General features: G+C 43.0%; 1 protein-coding gene across 3 annotated transcripts in view; it reads right to left on the bottom strand.

Moving 5' to 3' along the window:
- flt4 (fms related receptor tyrosine kinase 4) overlaps positions 1-15,939 on the bottom strand; it is a 120,584-nt gene that overhangs the window by 16,471 nt on the left and 88,174 nt on the right. For 2 of the 3 annotated variants that reach the window (XM_077022740.1, XM_077022742.1), the window contains 11 exons: positions 15,828-15,934; positions 11,038-11,173; positions 10,753-10,857; positions 10,393-10,506; positions 10,197-10,285; positions 5,606-5,771; positions 5,361-5,455; positions 4,990-5,112; positions 4,728-4,839; positions 4,464-4,563; positions 4,266-4,371 (listed from right to left, as the gene is read on the bottom strand). In XM_077022740.1, the coding sequence (XP_076878855.1) occupies positions 4,266-4,371; positions 4,464-4,563; positions 4,728-4,839; positions 4,990-5,112; positions 5,361-5,455; positions 5,606-5,771; positions 10,197-10,285; positions 10,393-10,506; positions 10,753-10,857; positions 11,038-11,173; positions 15,828-15,934 (1,253 nt within the window). The remainder of the gene's footprint in view (positions 1-4,265; positions 4,372-4,463; positions 4,564-4,727; positions 4,840-4,989; positions 5,113-5,360; positions 5,456-5,605; positions 5,772-10,196; positions 10,286-10,392; positions 10,507-10,752; positions 10,858-11,037; positions 11,174-15,827; positions 15,935-15,939) is intronic. The other variant, XM_077022741.1, reaches the window with a different exon arrangement.

Here is a 15,939-nt window from a genome sequence, read left to right as displayed (position 1 = left end):
AGTATGTAGTGAGAAAATAATAATGGTAGGAGACTTTAACATACACTTTGATAATGCGGAGGATCCACTGACAAGGGCTTTTACTTCTATATTGAACTCTGTCGGCATCAAACAAAACGTAGTAGGACCTACACATTATTGAAATCATACCCTAGATCTAATATTAACGCTGGGTATCGACGTAGATAATATAAACATACTCCCGCAAACCGTAGCAATCTCCGATCATTATTTAGTAAAATTCGATTTTCACCTTAACATAAATACCCGCCCGTCTCCTCGGCAGTGTATAAAGCGCTCGATAAATTCATCAACAGCAACACAGTTTATTGAAACCCTCCCTGACTTAACTGCTTTAGCCCACTCGCCATCCGATCCAGGAGAGTTAGATAGTCTAACCGACTACTTAGAGAATACCTGCAGATCAGCTCTAGATATAGTAGCTCCACTAAAATATAAAAAAGCTAGATCCAAAAAGCTCGCCCCGTGGTACACTGACCAAACTAGAAACTTAAAACAAATAGCACGTAAATTAGAGCGGAAATGGCGATCTACTAAGTTGGAAGTATTCCACTGTGCCTGGAAGGATAGCATTATTGAATACAAACGGGCTCTCACTAAAGCACGCTCAGCATACTTAGCCTCACTGATAGAGAAAAATAAAAACAATCCTAGATTTCTTTTTAATACTATTTCTAAACTTACAAAAAATCAAGCAGGCACAGAACCTCAGATTCCAGTAAACCTCACTAGTAATGTATTTATAGATTTCTTTGATAATAAAATAGAGAATATTAGACAAAATATAAAACCCTTTATTAGCAATACAACTGGTATGTCATCTGGTTTGGTTGATATTGATTTAAATTACATACCGGGAGAAAAACTTGATGCTTTTCATCCACTCCCAAAATCAGAATTAGAGAAAATAATTTCCTCCTTAAATTGTACTACCTGCACACTAGACTCAGTTCCCTCAAAGTTATTAAAAGAGGTATTACCAGCTGTAACTGAACCTCTTCTAACTATAGTTAACTCATCCATTACAATAGGTCACATACCCAAATCATGTAAATTAGCAATTATCAAACCTCTGATCAAGAAACCAAATCTTGATCCGACTGTGCTATCTAATTATAGACCCATTTCAAACACATCATTTATATCTAAGATCATAGAAAAAGCTGTTGCCCAGCAATTATGCCTATATCTGCATAGGAATAACACATTTGAAAAGTTCCAATCTGGTTTTAGGCCCCATCACAGTACTGAAACAGCATTAGTTAAAGTAACAAATGATCTCCTCCTTGCATCAGATCAAGGCTATGTATCACTGTTAGTGCTTCTTGATCTTAGTGCAGCTTTCGACACAATTGATCACAGGCTCTTGCTAGAAAGGTTAGAACGCTGGGTTGGAGTCTCAGGCGCAGCCCTTTCATGGTTTCAGTCTTATTTAACAAATCGCTATCAGTTTGTAGAGCTCAATAATATTTCATCCAAACGTACAATGGTTAAATATGGGGTCCCACAAGGCTCCATCTTAGGACCACTATTATTTACATTATATATGCTACCATTGGGCACAGTTATAAACAAACATGGTGTCAATTTTCACTGCTATGCGGATGACACTCAACTTTACATAACAGCCAAACCCGATGACAAACTCAGTTTAGGAAAAATTGAGGCCTGTGTAAGAGATATTAAATGCTGGATGTCTCTAAACTTCCTACAATTAAATGAGGACAAAACAGAAGTTCTCCTTGTGGGCCCTAAGGCCGCAAGACAGAAAATTCCAAATTTAATGCTTAATCTTGCAGACTATCCCATTACACCTGGCACAGTAGCCAAAAACCTAGGCGTCATACTCGACTCCGACCTATCATTTGATAAATATATAGATAATACTACTAGGATAGCTTTTCTACATCTCCGCAACATTGCCAAATTAAGAAATGCATTATCACAGGATGATGCAGAAAAATTGGTGCACACCTTTGTTAGCTCTAGACTAGACTACTGCAATTCACTACTGTCAGGATGTTCAAATAGGAATCTAAATAAACTTCAAGTAGTTCAAAATGCCGCAGCTAGAGTTCTGACCAGAACTAGAAAATTTCAGCATATTAGACCAGTCCTATCAGCCCTGCATTGGCTCCCAGTTAAATTTCGTATTGATTTTAAAATTCTGTTATTAGCATATAAAGCACTACACGGGCTTGCTCCTGAATACCTCCAGGAACTTATTTCCTACTATGAACCCCCACGTCAACTAAGATCACAGGGTGCTGGTCTGTTATTAGTTCCACAAATTAACAAGGTAACAGCAGGGGGAAGAGCCTTTTCTTATAAGGCCCCCCAGCTTTGGAATAATCTTCCTAAATGTGTCCGGGACTCTGACACAGTCACAATCTTTAAATCTAGGTTGAAAACCCACTTATTTAGTCTAGCGTTTGATAATTAATATCCCCCTTAGATAAAGGTACAGATCCAGGGGTTCATAGACGAAGGGTTTTATGGTAGACTGGGGTGCTGGTGCTGTCGCCCTGTCACTACTCGTGGTCACTCAAGTTTGTTGACAGTGCAGTGGACGGATGCCATTGTCTCAGAATGCCCCCAAGCCTATGTTACCTTCTGGTTCTGCCTTTTTTAGCTAGGCTGTAATAATTTAACTTAGTGCCGGAGTTGCTGCCACACTCCAGAAATGTTTATAATTTTACCTGTCCTGTATATGTCCTCATACAGAGCTAATTTTCCCTGTTTCATTTCTCCACATGGCTGCCCGCCTGCTTGAGGAATAATGAGATGAGGAGAGACAAGCGATCCATCCTGGCCGGCCACCTCCTGCCTAACCGGATGCCTACACCATGATGGACATTATTACATCTTTTATATTCGGTCTAAATGGACATTATTGCATCTTTTACATTCTGTCTACATTCTGTCTATATTGTTGTTGTTGTCATGGTGACCGGTGTCGGCCAGAGGAGGATGGGCTCCCCCCCTGAGTCTTGGTTCCTCTCAAGGTTTCTTCCTCATGCAAAAAACTAGGGAGTTTTTCCTTGCCACTGTCGCCTTTGGCTTGCTCACTGGGGGCTAGGACTCGGCACTTGTAAAGCTGCTTTGTGACAACAACTCTTGTAAAAAGCGCTATATAAATAAAATTTGATTGATTGATTGTCTTTGTACCAGTTGACCGCTGGTCATTATACCCTTAATTCGGATCTACTATGGGTTTTTGGTTTGCACACTTCTCCATTAAACCATCCTTTTTCCCTAAGACTTGGCGTGATCGCTTCCTTTTTGTTCGCACTCCCTGCCCGTCACACCTGCACTCTGTTCCATCCTTAATGCTGTTGCCCATTTATATTCTAAAATGCAACACCTAAAATAAAATGCTGTCTGAGGAATACAGAAATTATTGTCAGTGGGAAAAATTCACTTAATTTAATTAATGGAAAATTTGGCCTCTCTCCATGTTTAAAGTTGTTTGTGAGAGTGAATTGAGAGATGTTAAATGTCATTGTAGAGCTTTAACCAAGATGATATTTACAAGATATATCGGTGCACAAATATTGTACAGTCTATAATGTAAAGAGAAATATATATTTATTATTATATTTTCATTGGTTAAGTCACTGTTTTTTATTTACCCACTGTAATGGTCACCTTGGATTTCATCACAACAATTGACTGAGATATTTGTCAGAGGCCGCCACTGCTGGTAGAGATGATGTAATCATTACAGGGTATAGAGAATGTTTTCTTTGTACATCCTGGGTCCTTTGATGCCTGTGCATGGACGTTTGGACAGTAGGACCTATCAAAGCATTGTGACCAACCAAGTTCATCTCTTCATTGCAAGGAAACTTACAGCAAGACAAAGCACAATGCCACAAGGGCCAAAGACTCCTGGATTGGTTCCTGAAGTTTTTTAGCTTGCCTGGCACATTTCCCCAATCTTAGTTCTATAGAGCATGTCTGGGTAGAATGGACTGTTCAGAGCATTTCAGTACCTCCATATAATTTGTGGCAACTGCAAGAAGCTGTCCTGTTCTGTACTGTTCTGTCTAGTTCTGTCTAGTTCTGTCCTGTTCTATCCAAGATTCCTGCAGAATGATTTCAACACCTAGTGGAATCTGCTGCAGTGCTGAAGACCAAAAGATGTCCAACTACATCTGTGTGTCTAAACATGGACATTAATTGTGTATGTACAGTAAATATAGTGCAAACCTGTTTGGTTATGAAGGAAAAACAAAACTCACTGGTAGGCTGTTGTCTTGCAGAAGGTCTCCCAGTATCTCAACTAGCACAGGAAATGTGGGCCTTTCCTTGGGCTGGCCCTGCCAGCAGGCCAGCATGACCCCATATCTGCCAGTAGGGGGAGACAGAGACACAACGCTGTTTCAAATGGTAATCTTAGAATGGCTTATTTTATGTGTGACATGACAAAATATGCTGACATTTCAGGGGAGGCGTTGTCGGGTGCCCTCATCCTGGTGCCATCTTTCAGCCGTTTACAGAACTCCTCATCAATCTGAATCCCTGGGTAAGGTGAAGCTCCTGTAGGCCAAGATGTGCACCGTACTGTTATAACCAATGTCAAAGATGTCAAACACTAACCTTTAAACTTAGCGTAGCCTGGAGGCTAATGAATTGGAGAAGCATTAATCTGCAGTTTTCTTTGCCCTTTAACTTAATCCTGCAGGAGTGAGAATATAATCTACCCAGTGAGAAGATCTCCCACAGCAGTACACCAAAAGACCAGACATCACTCTGGCTGGTGTACACCTTGTCAAAGATGCTCTCGGGTGCCATCCACTTGAGAGGCAGTCTGGCCTGCAACAGCAAGTGCAGATCATAGTGTTTAAGCTTAACCATCTATTTCATATTCAGATTTTTCTCCACTGCTTGACATTTTTAAACTGGGTTGGGAAGAACCAATGAAGAGGATTATTTCAATAAAATAGTAATAATGATTTTCCTCACATTGCCTTTCCGTACGTAGTCTGGGTCCTTGTAGATGTCACGAGCCAGTCCAAAGTCACAAATCTTCACCACATTGTCTTCTGAAAGCAAAATGTTTCGAGCTGCCAAGTCCCGATGGATGCACTGCCAGGTAGAAATAAGCACGGTAAGACGTGTTTGCTTTGCTAACCTACACATTCTTTTTATTATTTATAGACGTCTGACTTGATATTTAACTTTATTGCTTGACATTTAGTTTTATTGAGCCACAGTGGTCAAGAGAGGGCATTTTTCACTAGTCACACAACGTTAGTAATTCTTATTACAGAACTGCAAATTACTGGTAGGTCTTGAAGCAAAGGTCAAAGCAAATGCTGTGATGTATTCTGTACCTTACGAGACGTCAGGAACTCCATCCCTCGTGCCACCTGGAAGCTGTAGCATATAAGATCTTCTATGGTAAGAGGAGTCTTCCAGAGGTCATCCACTTAGGAGAAAAAGAAATAGGAATAACAGGCAGATAGAAGTCGCACAATGAAAAAAAAGAAAACATCACTCAAACATAGCTTGATGAGTCATACTATAGGTCTGGGTTGGAACATCACAACTGAGAGAAATCAGAGCTGTGTGAACTTACATTTCCTCTCTGATGGGGGGCTCTTCTGACTTGTTTTGCAATGCATCTGGGGTTTGAAGGCAAGGCTTGAGGCACATGATGGGGATAAAGGCTTCCTGCCTCTCTGTTCCACCTGCCCAGCCTCCAGCATCTTCCTCACCTGGCTCTGGGTTTTAGGGGAGCAGTCCTGCAGCACAGTTGACCATTACAACACTGGCTTACTCAAGTACAGTAGTGTAGGGGGACTGTGTGTGTGTGTGTGTGTGTGTGTGTGTGTGTGTGTGAGTACAGTAGTGTAGGGGGACTGTGTGTGTGTGTGTGTGTGTGTGTGTGTGTGTGTGTGTGTGTGTGTGTGTACAGTAGTGTAGGGGGACTGTGTGTGTGTGTGTGTGTGTGTGTGTGTGTGTGTGTGTGTGTGTGTGTGTGTGTGTACAGTAGTGTAGGGGGACTGTGTGTGTGTGTGTGTGTGTGTGTGTGTGTGTGTGTGTGTGTGTGTGTGTGTGTGTGTGTGTGTGAGTTTTGCTCATGTTGCTTAACTGAAACAATAATACTGAATTATTGAATTTTCTGGACAACCAACTATGATAACAAAATTCTGCTATTTATTTATACTGAATTTATCTTTTTTATTATTTGAAAAAGTTATTCATACTTTTATTTCTTCAGGTTTAGACTACTGTAACAGTTATTATATATGTTTAGGACAGATTATGAGGTTGTTAGGTTACAGCTAGTCCAAAACATTGCTGCTTGAAAAAGAGAATATATTACACTTGTGCTAGCTTCACACTTGTGCTAGCCTCACACTAGCCTTTCTTCACCGACTCCCTGTGGATCTTAGAATATTTTTTTGGGTTTTTAGTAGTAGTTTATAAATCTTTGCATAGATCAACTCTGGCTTATTTAGTGGACCTACCAACAGCCTTTCTTCCTTTGAGATCCCTCCAGTCTGCAGAACTGCCTCAGCTGATGGTCCCCAAGTCGAGACTAAACCTTTATCAATATTCAAGTTAATTTATCTTGCCTCTAAGCTCATTTGTGTGTGTGTCAGGTCTGCTCTTGTGTGTGTGTGTCAGGTCTGCTCTTGTGTGTGTGTGTCAGGTCTGCTTGTGTGTGTGTGTGTCAGGTCTGCTCGTGTGTGTGTGTGTGTGTGTGTCAGGTCTGCTCATGTGTGTGTGTGTGCGTCATGTCTGCATTTGTGTGTGTGCGTCATGTCTGCATTTGTGTGTGTGCGTCATGTCTGCTCTTGTGTGTGTCAGGTCTGCTCTTTTGTGTGTGTGTGTCAGGTCTGCTCTTGTGTGTGTGTGTGTCAGGTCTGCTCTTGTGTGTGTGTGTGTCATGTCTGCTTGTGTGTGTGTGTGTCATGTCTGCATTTGTGTGTGTGTGTCAGGTCTGCTCTTGTGTGTGTGTGTCAGGTCTGCTCTTGTGTGTGTGTGTCAGGTCTGCTCTTGTGTGTGTGTGTGTGTCAGGTCTGTTCTTATGTGTGCGTGTCAGGTCTGTTCTTTTGTGTGTGTGTCAGGTCTGTTTGTGTGTGTGTATCAGGTCTGTTCTTTTGTGTGTGTCAGGTCTGCTCTTGTGTGTGTGTGTGTGTTAGGTCTGCTCTTGTGTGTGTGTGTGTGTGTCAGGTCTGCTCTTGTGTGTGTGTGTGTGTCAGGTCTGCTCTTGTGTGTGTCTGTGTCAGGTCTGCTCTTGTGTGTTTGTGTGTGTCAGGTCTGCTCTTGTGTGGGTGTGTGTGTGTGTGTGTGTCAGGTCTGCTCTTGTGTGTGTGTCAGGTCTGCTCTTGTGTGTGTATGTCAGGTCTGTTCTTTTGTGTGCGTGTCAGGTCTGTTCTTTTGTGTGCGTGTCAGGTCTGTTTGAGTGTGTGTGTCAGGTCTGCTCGTGTGTGTGTGTGTGTGTGTGTGTGTGTGTGTGTGTGTGTGTCATGTCTGCATTTGTGTGTGTGTGTGTGTGTCAGGTCTGCTCTTGTGTGAGTGTGTGTCAGGTCTGCTCTTGTGTGTGTGTGTGTGTCAGGTCTGCTCTTGTGTGTGTGTGTGTGTGTGTGTGTGTGTGTGTGTGTGTGTGTGTGTCAGGTCTGCTCTTGTGTGTGTGTGTGTCAGGTCTGCTCTTGTGTGTGTGTGTGTGTGTGTGTGTGTGTGTGTGTGTGTGTGTGTGTGTGTGTGTGTGTGTGTGTCAGGTCTGCTCTTGTGTGTGTGTGTGTCAGGTCTGCTCTTGTGTGTGTGTGTCAGGTCTGCTCTTCTGTGTGTGTCAGGTCTGCTCGTGTGTGTGTGTGTGTGTCAGGTCTGCTCTTGTGTGTGTGTGTGTTTGTGTGCGTGTCAGGTCTGCTCTTTTGTGTGTGTGTCAGGTCTGCTCTTTTGTGTGTGTGTCAGGTCTGCTCTGCCTCTACTTGTCTGTTTTTTTGTCCTAGCTCCACCTTGGTTTTTCGTAGCCTTGGTTTTCTTTCAGCCTAGTCACAACCTCGGTTATTGTTTTCAGCTGTTCCTTATTCCAAGGTGCTCATTAGCTCAGTATGTATATATACCTTGTTTTCTGTCATTCTGTCATGGCTCTTAACATATCCATGTTTGTTCCTATGTGTTTAGCTTATGGCTTATACTGTAATTGTTGTAGTTTCAGTTCTCCATGTAGTCTCTGTCTTTGATGTAGATTTGTGAGTGTTTTTGTTCATGGTGTCCCTTCATCTATGTACCTAGTTCTATATACTGTTAATGTTCAGTGTTGCTAAGTAACGTCACTCGTATTATTTACCAGTTCTCTTCATTAAACGTTACTTCCCCTTCATGCCCTCTGCATTGGCACGGCGACCGTGTCAAGTCCCAGCCTGGCTCTGTAGAGCCTAGCTATATATTTTTGGTCAATGTGTTCTTTTTAAATGTGCTTTAGTTAGGTGTCTGGCTGACAATGCTATAAAATTTCACTGTAGTGAATATAAATGTTGTAAAATACACAGCGGCATGAGTGCTGTTTGCCAGCATAGATTACACTGGTGACTCTTGGAGACTCTAGAGCAGGGGTGGGCAATTAATTTTTACAGGGGGCCACATGAGAAACCTGAATTGTCTCAGAGGGCCACACAAACAATAATGATGTCATCAAATCAAATCAAATCAAATTTTATTTATATAGCGCTTTTTACAACAGTTGTTGTCACAAAGCAGCTTTACAAGTGCCGAGTCCTAGCCCCCAGTGAGCAAGCCAAAGGCGACAGTGGCAAGGAAAAACTCCCTAGTTTTTGCATGAGGAAGAAACCTTGAGAGGAACCAAGACTCAGGGGGGGAGCCCATCCTCCTCTGGCCGGAGGGGCGTCATCACAGTGGCTCCGCCCACCTCACGCAAACTTTATACTTGCCGCGTCACATTCTGTGCAGTGTTCTCCGAAACGATGTGTGTTGGTATAAAGAAACACCCCTCAAAAACAGGGGAAGGAACATTTACCTGACCAATTTTAATGTTGCTTTTTGTTTCAGATTTGAAAAGTGCTGGAATTTAGGCTAAATACTTGAAAATGTTTGAAATTGTAACTACTTCGTTTCACAACAAATAGCTGTCTGAATGAACAGTTTTCTTGTATTACGTTAACAAATACGAGCCTCTTGTAATTCCAGGACGAAACATGAGAGAACGTGAAGACGTTAAGATTGGGCGTTTTGAAAATAAACAACAATTTAAAAAAGCGAATTATTTCGGATCATTTCGAATATATGTATAAATATTTAACTTAATTAAGTTTAACGTGCTGGGAAATATTGAAATGGACCTTGAAAGTGCCGTACAAGTGTTTGAATTCCACCTTATAAAGGTGTATGAACCCTGCAAACATGACTGTTCATTGCGCTGAAGCGCGCGCGAAGTTACAAAATTCGAGAGGTGCACGACCTTGCGAATCAACAGCGTGTGAGGCCCTCCGCCACCGCGATTACATAATTTTCGCCGCGCAGACCCAAGTATAAACCTGGCTTAAACCTAGCTTTAAAGCACTTCTATGGCACTTTCAAGGTCCATTTCAATATTTCCCAGCTGACTCAGGTTCTCTCTAAGCTCGGTTTCTGGAACGGAAAACCTAAGCTTTCGTTAACTCTGAGTTTACTTACCCGCTTTCTGGAATACCCCCCTGTTCAGTCAGCTATTTGTTGTGACTCGAAATACAGTTACAATTTCAAGCATTTTCAAGTACTTTAGCCTAAATTCCAGCACTTTTCAAACCTGGAACACAATTCACAATTAAAATTCGTCATGTAAATTTTCCGCCGTTTGCGGAGGTCGCGCGAGAAAGTATAAATTCAGCCTTAACTTGTCGCTGATCACCTACAGTGTTTCTCGCACAGCTCACACACACACACGCAGGTACGTCCACACGGAATTAACACAAACGTAGCGCTTTCAAAATAAAAGCGTCACAGTTGTATTGCACGCACGACATAGATATTTGTTTCATTTATGATTGGCCTCTCGCGGGCCGGACAGGGACGCACAACGGGCCGGATGTGGCCCACGGGCCATAGTTTGCCCAGGTCTGCTCTAGAGTGAGACTCTAGAATGACAGTTCTAGGGTTAAGATTAGTGTGTGTTCTCTTACCCAGAGTTCTAGGGTTAAGATTAGTGTGTCTTCTCTTACCCTGTATGGTAAGAAGAATTCCCTCTTAGCCCGCAGGTAGTTGGACAGATTCCCATATTTGCAATATTCCACCACAACCATGAGAGGACCTGAAAAATTAAAAGAGTCATGTGGAAGGTAAAGATAAGTTTTTTAAATGTGATAAAAAAAATTAAGTATATTTCTGAAGTTATGTCCACATAACAACTATACTAACCATTGGTTTTGGTACAAGCCCCAAGTAGATTTACCACATTAAGATGGTTCCCAATGTGAATGAGGATTTTTAACTCAGACATGAGGGCCTTGTGTTCGCTGGCTGTGGCTCCTTCTGTGATCCACACAAATACACACGCGCACACAAATACACACACACACACACACACACACATATATATACACACACACACACACACATACACACACACACATGCAAACATACGCACACACACAAAAACACGCAAACACACGCACATCACACACACAAACACACTTTCTTTTTATACCAGCATCTTTATACAGCACCACCATTTATACAGTGTATATAACAATAAATAAATGTAATTAAAGCTCTAACCTTTGAGCATTTTGACAGCAACAGTGCCTAAACTGCTTTTCTTGTCAGTTCCATAGATGGAGGCCTCCATCACCTTTCCAAAAGCACCATGACCAAGCACCTTCCCTGCAAGAAAAATCACAGTGATATATTGATATTATCTATTTTATTTTGCTTCAGCTGTAAGTGCAATAAATGTACCACTACCGTCTGAGGGACTCGGGCTGTACCAACACTGTCAGTGTTTATGTCCAGTGTTCTCCCTGCACTAAAGTCCTTAGGGTTCATTCTTACTCCATGGCGTACCAAGCTGTAGACGGTCACGTGAGATCTCCCACTGGCTCGAGTCATATGGAAGATACTCGCACTGCTCCTCCAGAGACACCTCCCCTGGGTCCATGATAATGGACAGGTAGTTCGTCTTGATGTCAGCTGGGTTCACCTGTGAGACAACATTAGCAACAGCCGCATGGTTAGATACATGGTAACCTTCACAGGCACTTCATCTTCATCTATCTTCAACTCCTCCCTCATCCAAGCCTCGGTCCCCACCTGTCTGAAGACTGCCACCATCATCCTGGTGCCCAAGAGCTCTGCAGTGACAGGTCTGAATGACTACCGGCCTGTAGCCCTCACGCCGATAGTCACCAAATGCTTAAAGAGACTGGTTATGACCCACATCAAAGCCACCATTGACGTCACTGGGGACCCACACCAGTACGCCTACAGAACAAACCAATCCACAGAGGACACCATCTCCTCTGTGGTCCACACACCCTCACCCACCTGGAGCAGAGGGATTACTATGTCCGTTTGCTCTTTGTGGACTTCACATACGCCTTCAACACCATGATTCCACAGACCCTGGTCAACAAACTCTACACACTTGGACTGAGCTCTTCACTCTGCAACTGGGTCCTGGACTTCCTCACCAACAGGCCACAGTCTGTGAGGATCCACAACATCTCCTCCTCCACCATCACCCTCAGCACAGGCTCCCCTCAGGGCTGCGTGTTGAGCCCCCTCCTGTTCACGCTGCTCACACATGACTGCTCAGCCATTCATCCGGGCTGTTATATTGTGAAGTTTGCAGATGACACGGCAGTGATTGGACGCATCACAAACAATGATGAGTCCGGCTACAGGCAGGAGGTGGAACACCTGGAGGGTTGGAGCAGACAGAACAACCTCTGCATCAACGTGAAGAAGATGAAGGAGATGATTGTGGACTTCAGAAGGGGTGAACTGACCCACTCCCCTCTGCATGTTGGAGGACCTGCTGTGGAAGTGGTTTCCAGCTACAGGTATTTGGGTGTGGACCTGGGTAACAACCTCAGCTGGAGCAACAACATGTACAGTCTGGTCAGGAAAGCTCATCAGCGGCTCTACGTCTTCAGGCAGCTGAGACGAGCTGGACTCGGGAGCTCAGTTCTCATCTCCTTCTACAGATGTGTGGTGGAGAGCGTACTGTGCTCCACCATCAACGTGTGGCATGGAAGCTGCTCGGCTGCAGACAGGAAAGCTCTGCAGAGGGTGGTGAAGGCTGCACAGAGGACTGTTGAAGTCAGCCTCCCCACCACCACAGACATCTACACCTCCAGATGCAGGAGGAGGGCCGCCTGCATCATGAAGGACCCCACCCACCCAGCACACTCACTGTTTGTCCCGCTCCCCTCAGGCAGGAGGCTGCGGAGCATTAAGTGCAGAACTTCCCGTCTGAGGAACAGCTTCATCCCGGAAGCTGTCAGACTCACAAACTCTAAATGAGAACCAGCACTCAGTTGGTCTCTCTGACAATCTGCACTTTACACAAGGATACTTTACCCACAGTCACTTTTTTTTGTGCTCAGATTTATTTGTTATAGATTTATTTTTTACTCTACTATTTTATTTGTATCTTATTTATTTCTTTATTCTATTCTATTTTTATAATATTGCTGCTATTGGGGTAAAAATTGGGACCCTGGGTTCTAAATTTCGTTCCTCATGTACCACATGTAATGTGAATGACAATAAAGTCTCCTTGAATCCTTCTTGCAGAATTGCTCATTAGGATTTCTGAAATAGCAATCATCTGACAGCTCATCTGAAACACTGATTTTTTTGCCTGAGGTATAGAATCACTACCAGTGAATGCAATAATATTTTAACTCTGTAAACTTAATACTTAATACTCAAGTATTTTTGAATATGATGCCACAAGCTTGGCACACCTGTCTTTAGGCAGTTTTGCTCATTCTTCTTTGCAGTACCTCTGAAGCTCTGAATCAGGTTGGACGGGAGACGTCTGTGCACAGCCATTTTCAGATCTGTCCAGAGATGTTAGATCAGATTCAAGTCTGGGCTCTGGCTGGTCCACTCCAGGACATTCACAGAGTGGTCCTGAAGCCACTCCTTTGAGATCTTGGCTGTGTGCTTCGGGTCGTTGTCCTGCTGAAAAATGAACCGTCGCCCCAGTCTGAGGTCGAGCGCTCTGGAGCAGGTTTTCATCCAGGATGTCTCTGTACATTGCTGCGTTCATCTTTCCCTCTATCCTGACTAGTCTGCCAGATCCTGCTGCTGAAAAACATCCCCATAGCATGATGCTGCCACCACCATGCTTGACTATAGGGATGGTATTGGCCTCGTGATGAGCAGTGCCTGGTTTCCTCCAAACATGACGCCTGGCATTCACACCAAAGAGTTCAATCTTGGACTCTCAGACCATGAGAAACAAAACTCTCTGGTCTGATGAGACATTCAGGCGCCTTTTGGCAAATTCTAGACGGGCTGCCTTGTGCCTTTTATTAAGAAGTGGCTTTCACCTGGCCACTGTGCCAAACAAGCCTGACTGGTGGATTGCTGCAGAGATGGTTGTCCTTCTGCAAGGTTCTCCTCTCCACGGAGGAACGCTGGAGCTCTGACAAAGTGACCATCAGGTTCTTGGTCACCTCCCTGACCAAGGCCCTTCTCCCCCGATTGCTCAATTTAGATGGCCAGCCAGCTCTAGGAAGAGTCCTGGTGGTTCCAAACTTCTTCCATTTACGAATGATGGAGGCCACTGTGCTCATTGGGACCTTCAAAGCAGCAGAAATTTTTCTGTATCCTTCCCCAGATTTGTGCCTTGAGCGAAATCTTGGCAAGGACTTTTACTTTCTGAACCTCGAATGCCCACCTCTGGTGAGGTCACATACTGATGTTGGATGAGAAGGTCTGGCTCTCAGTCTCCGCTCTAATTCATCCCAAAGGTGTTCTATCAGGTTGAGGTGCAGGCCAGTCAAGTTCATCCACACCAGACTCTGCCATTCATGTCTTTATGGACCGTGCTTTGTGCACAGTCATGTTGGAAGAGGAAGGGACCAGCTCCAAACTGTTCCCACAAAGTTGGGTGCATGGAATTGTCCAAAATGTCTTGGTATGCTGAAGCATTCAGAGTTCCTTTCACTGGAACTAAGGCTCTTGAAAAACAACTCCACACCATAATCCCCCTCCACCAAAATTTACACTTGGCACAATGCAGTCAGATAAGTACTGTTCCCCTGGCAACCAACCGCCAAACCTAGACTCGTCCATCAGATATTTAGGAGCGAGGACATTTCACTGTATTTGTTGCACAGGTGGCATCAGTGTTAATTTTGACAGCAATTTTTGATTTAGTTTTAGTCTTAGTCTTTTGACTAAAATGTCATTTAGTTTTAGTCATAATTTAGTCTTTGGATTTGTTTTAGTCTTAGTCAAATTTTTGTCGACTAATTATCATTAGAATTTAGTCGACTAATTATTCAAAGAATTTAGTTGACTAAAATATATATAGTGTAATAGTCATTATATACTCTTGCACAAAATGAAACATTTATTAACCAGTTACAGAATATTATTGTTTGTATTTGCAATATATACAAAAACAAATTTCCAAACAACTTTTTTGACCTGAACTTATAGTTATTGAGCATAACAATAATAAACCATTGATGACCAGTAGGTCCGATCTACCTGAAAAGCATATGTAGTTTATGAACAATGCATATTACATTGTATATAAAACTGGGTGCCGTAAAAACAACAATGTCATAGACCGCTGATATCATTTCATTTGTCGTATTTTTCCCGACATCATTGTCACACATGGTTTACACACCGTGTCTTTTTCTCAAAGTCAAAGGAGAAATGTGTCCATATATCGCCGCTCATCTTTCTCCCTGCTGACATTGTCGAGTTAACGTCGAGTTGAATTTCATGAGTGGCCACAGTTCACAGGCTGGTATGGTCTTCCCGGGTTCTGTGCGATGTGAAGACGTTAGTTCTGATTGGACGGTTACCCGGTTTGTCCCGCCTATCCGTGTACGCTAAAGTAGTTACAGCTGGATCTCTTCTTAACTTATCCCTACCTTTCACTAAACTAAATCAGGTCTGATTAGATGTCGTCGCTGGCCAATATTTTCGTCTCGTTTTTACTCGTTGACGAAAATGTCCATTAATTTCGTCATCGTTTTTATCCCTTCGCATAGTTTTTTATTTAGTTATCGTCTCGTTTTCGTCGTGAAAAAAGGTTCGTTGACGAAAACTATGACGAAAATTATTCGTCAACGAAATTAACACTGGGTGGCATTCTATCACAGTTCCACACTGGAATTCACTGAGCTCCTGAAAGTGACTCATTCTTTCACAAATTATTGTAAAAACAGTCTGTATGCCTACGTGCTTAATTTTATACACCTGTGACCATGGAAGTGATTGGAACACCTGATTCTGATCATTTGGATGGGTGAGTAAATACTTTTGGCAATATAGTGTATCTAATTCTTTCCCTTTCCTTGCATCTGCCCTTTTGTATTTTTGCCTGGTTTCTGTAATTTCTGGATAAACGTGACCTGGACCATTGTTGACATTGAGATTGGCTCACGTGTTTTTCCCTGGTGTTTCCCCGGGCGCTATTCATCAATAAACCCTATTGGTTTATTGGTTTGCATTTGACTGTGTGTAATTATGTACACACCCTCACATTAAATTATAACTTGGTTGACTGTGACCCATGTGAAAACACAGGAATGGAATATGGAGCAGGAAGTTAAGATACAAATGTGCACAAGAGATCAAAGCAAGTACTTGGCACTGACCCGCCTGACATTGCAGAAGATGAGAATGAGGAGCAGCCAGAAGAAGATGGCGATGACTCCTGTGCCAATGAGGATCACGATCTCCACATTTGTGTTGTCATCAGAGCCTTGT

Source organism: Brachyhypopomus gauderio, chromosome 11 (genome assembly GCF_052324685.1).
Source record: "Brachyhypopomus gauderio isolate BG-103 chromosome 11, BGAUD_0.2, whole genome shotgun sequence".
NCBI classification, from domain to species: Eukaryota; Metazoa; Chordata; class Actinopteri; order Gymnotiformes; family Hypopomidae; genus Brachyhypopomus; species Brachyhypopomus gauderio.
Note: the sequence above shows the minus strand (reverse complement) of the source record. Positions and strands in the feature narration are given on the sequence as shown.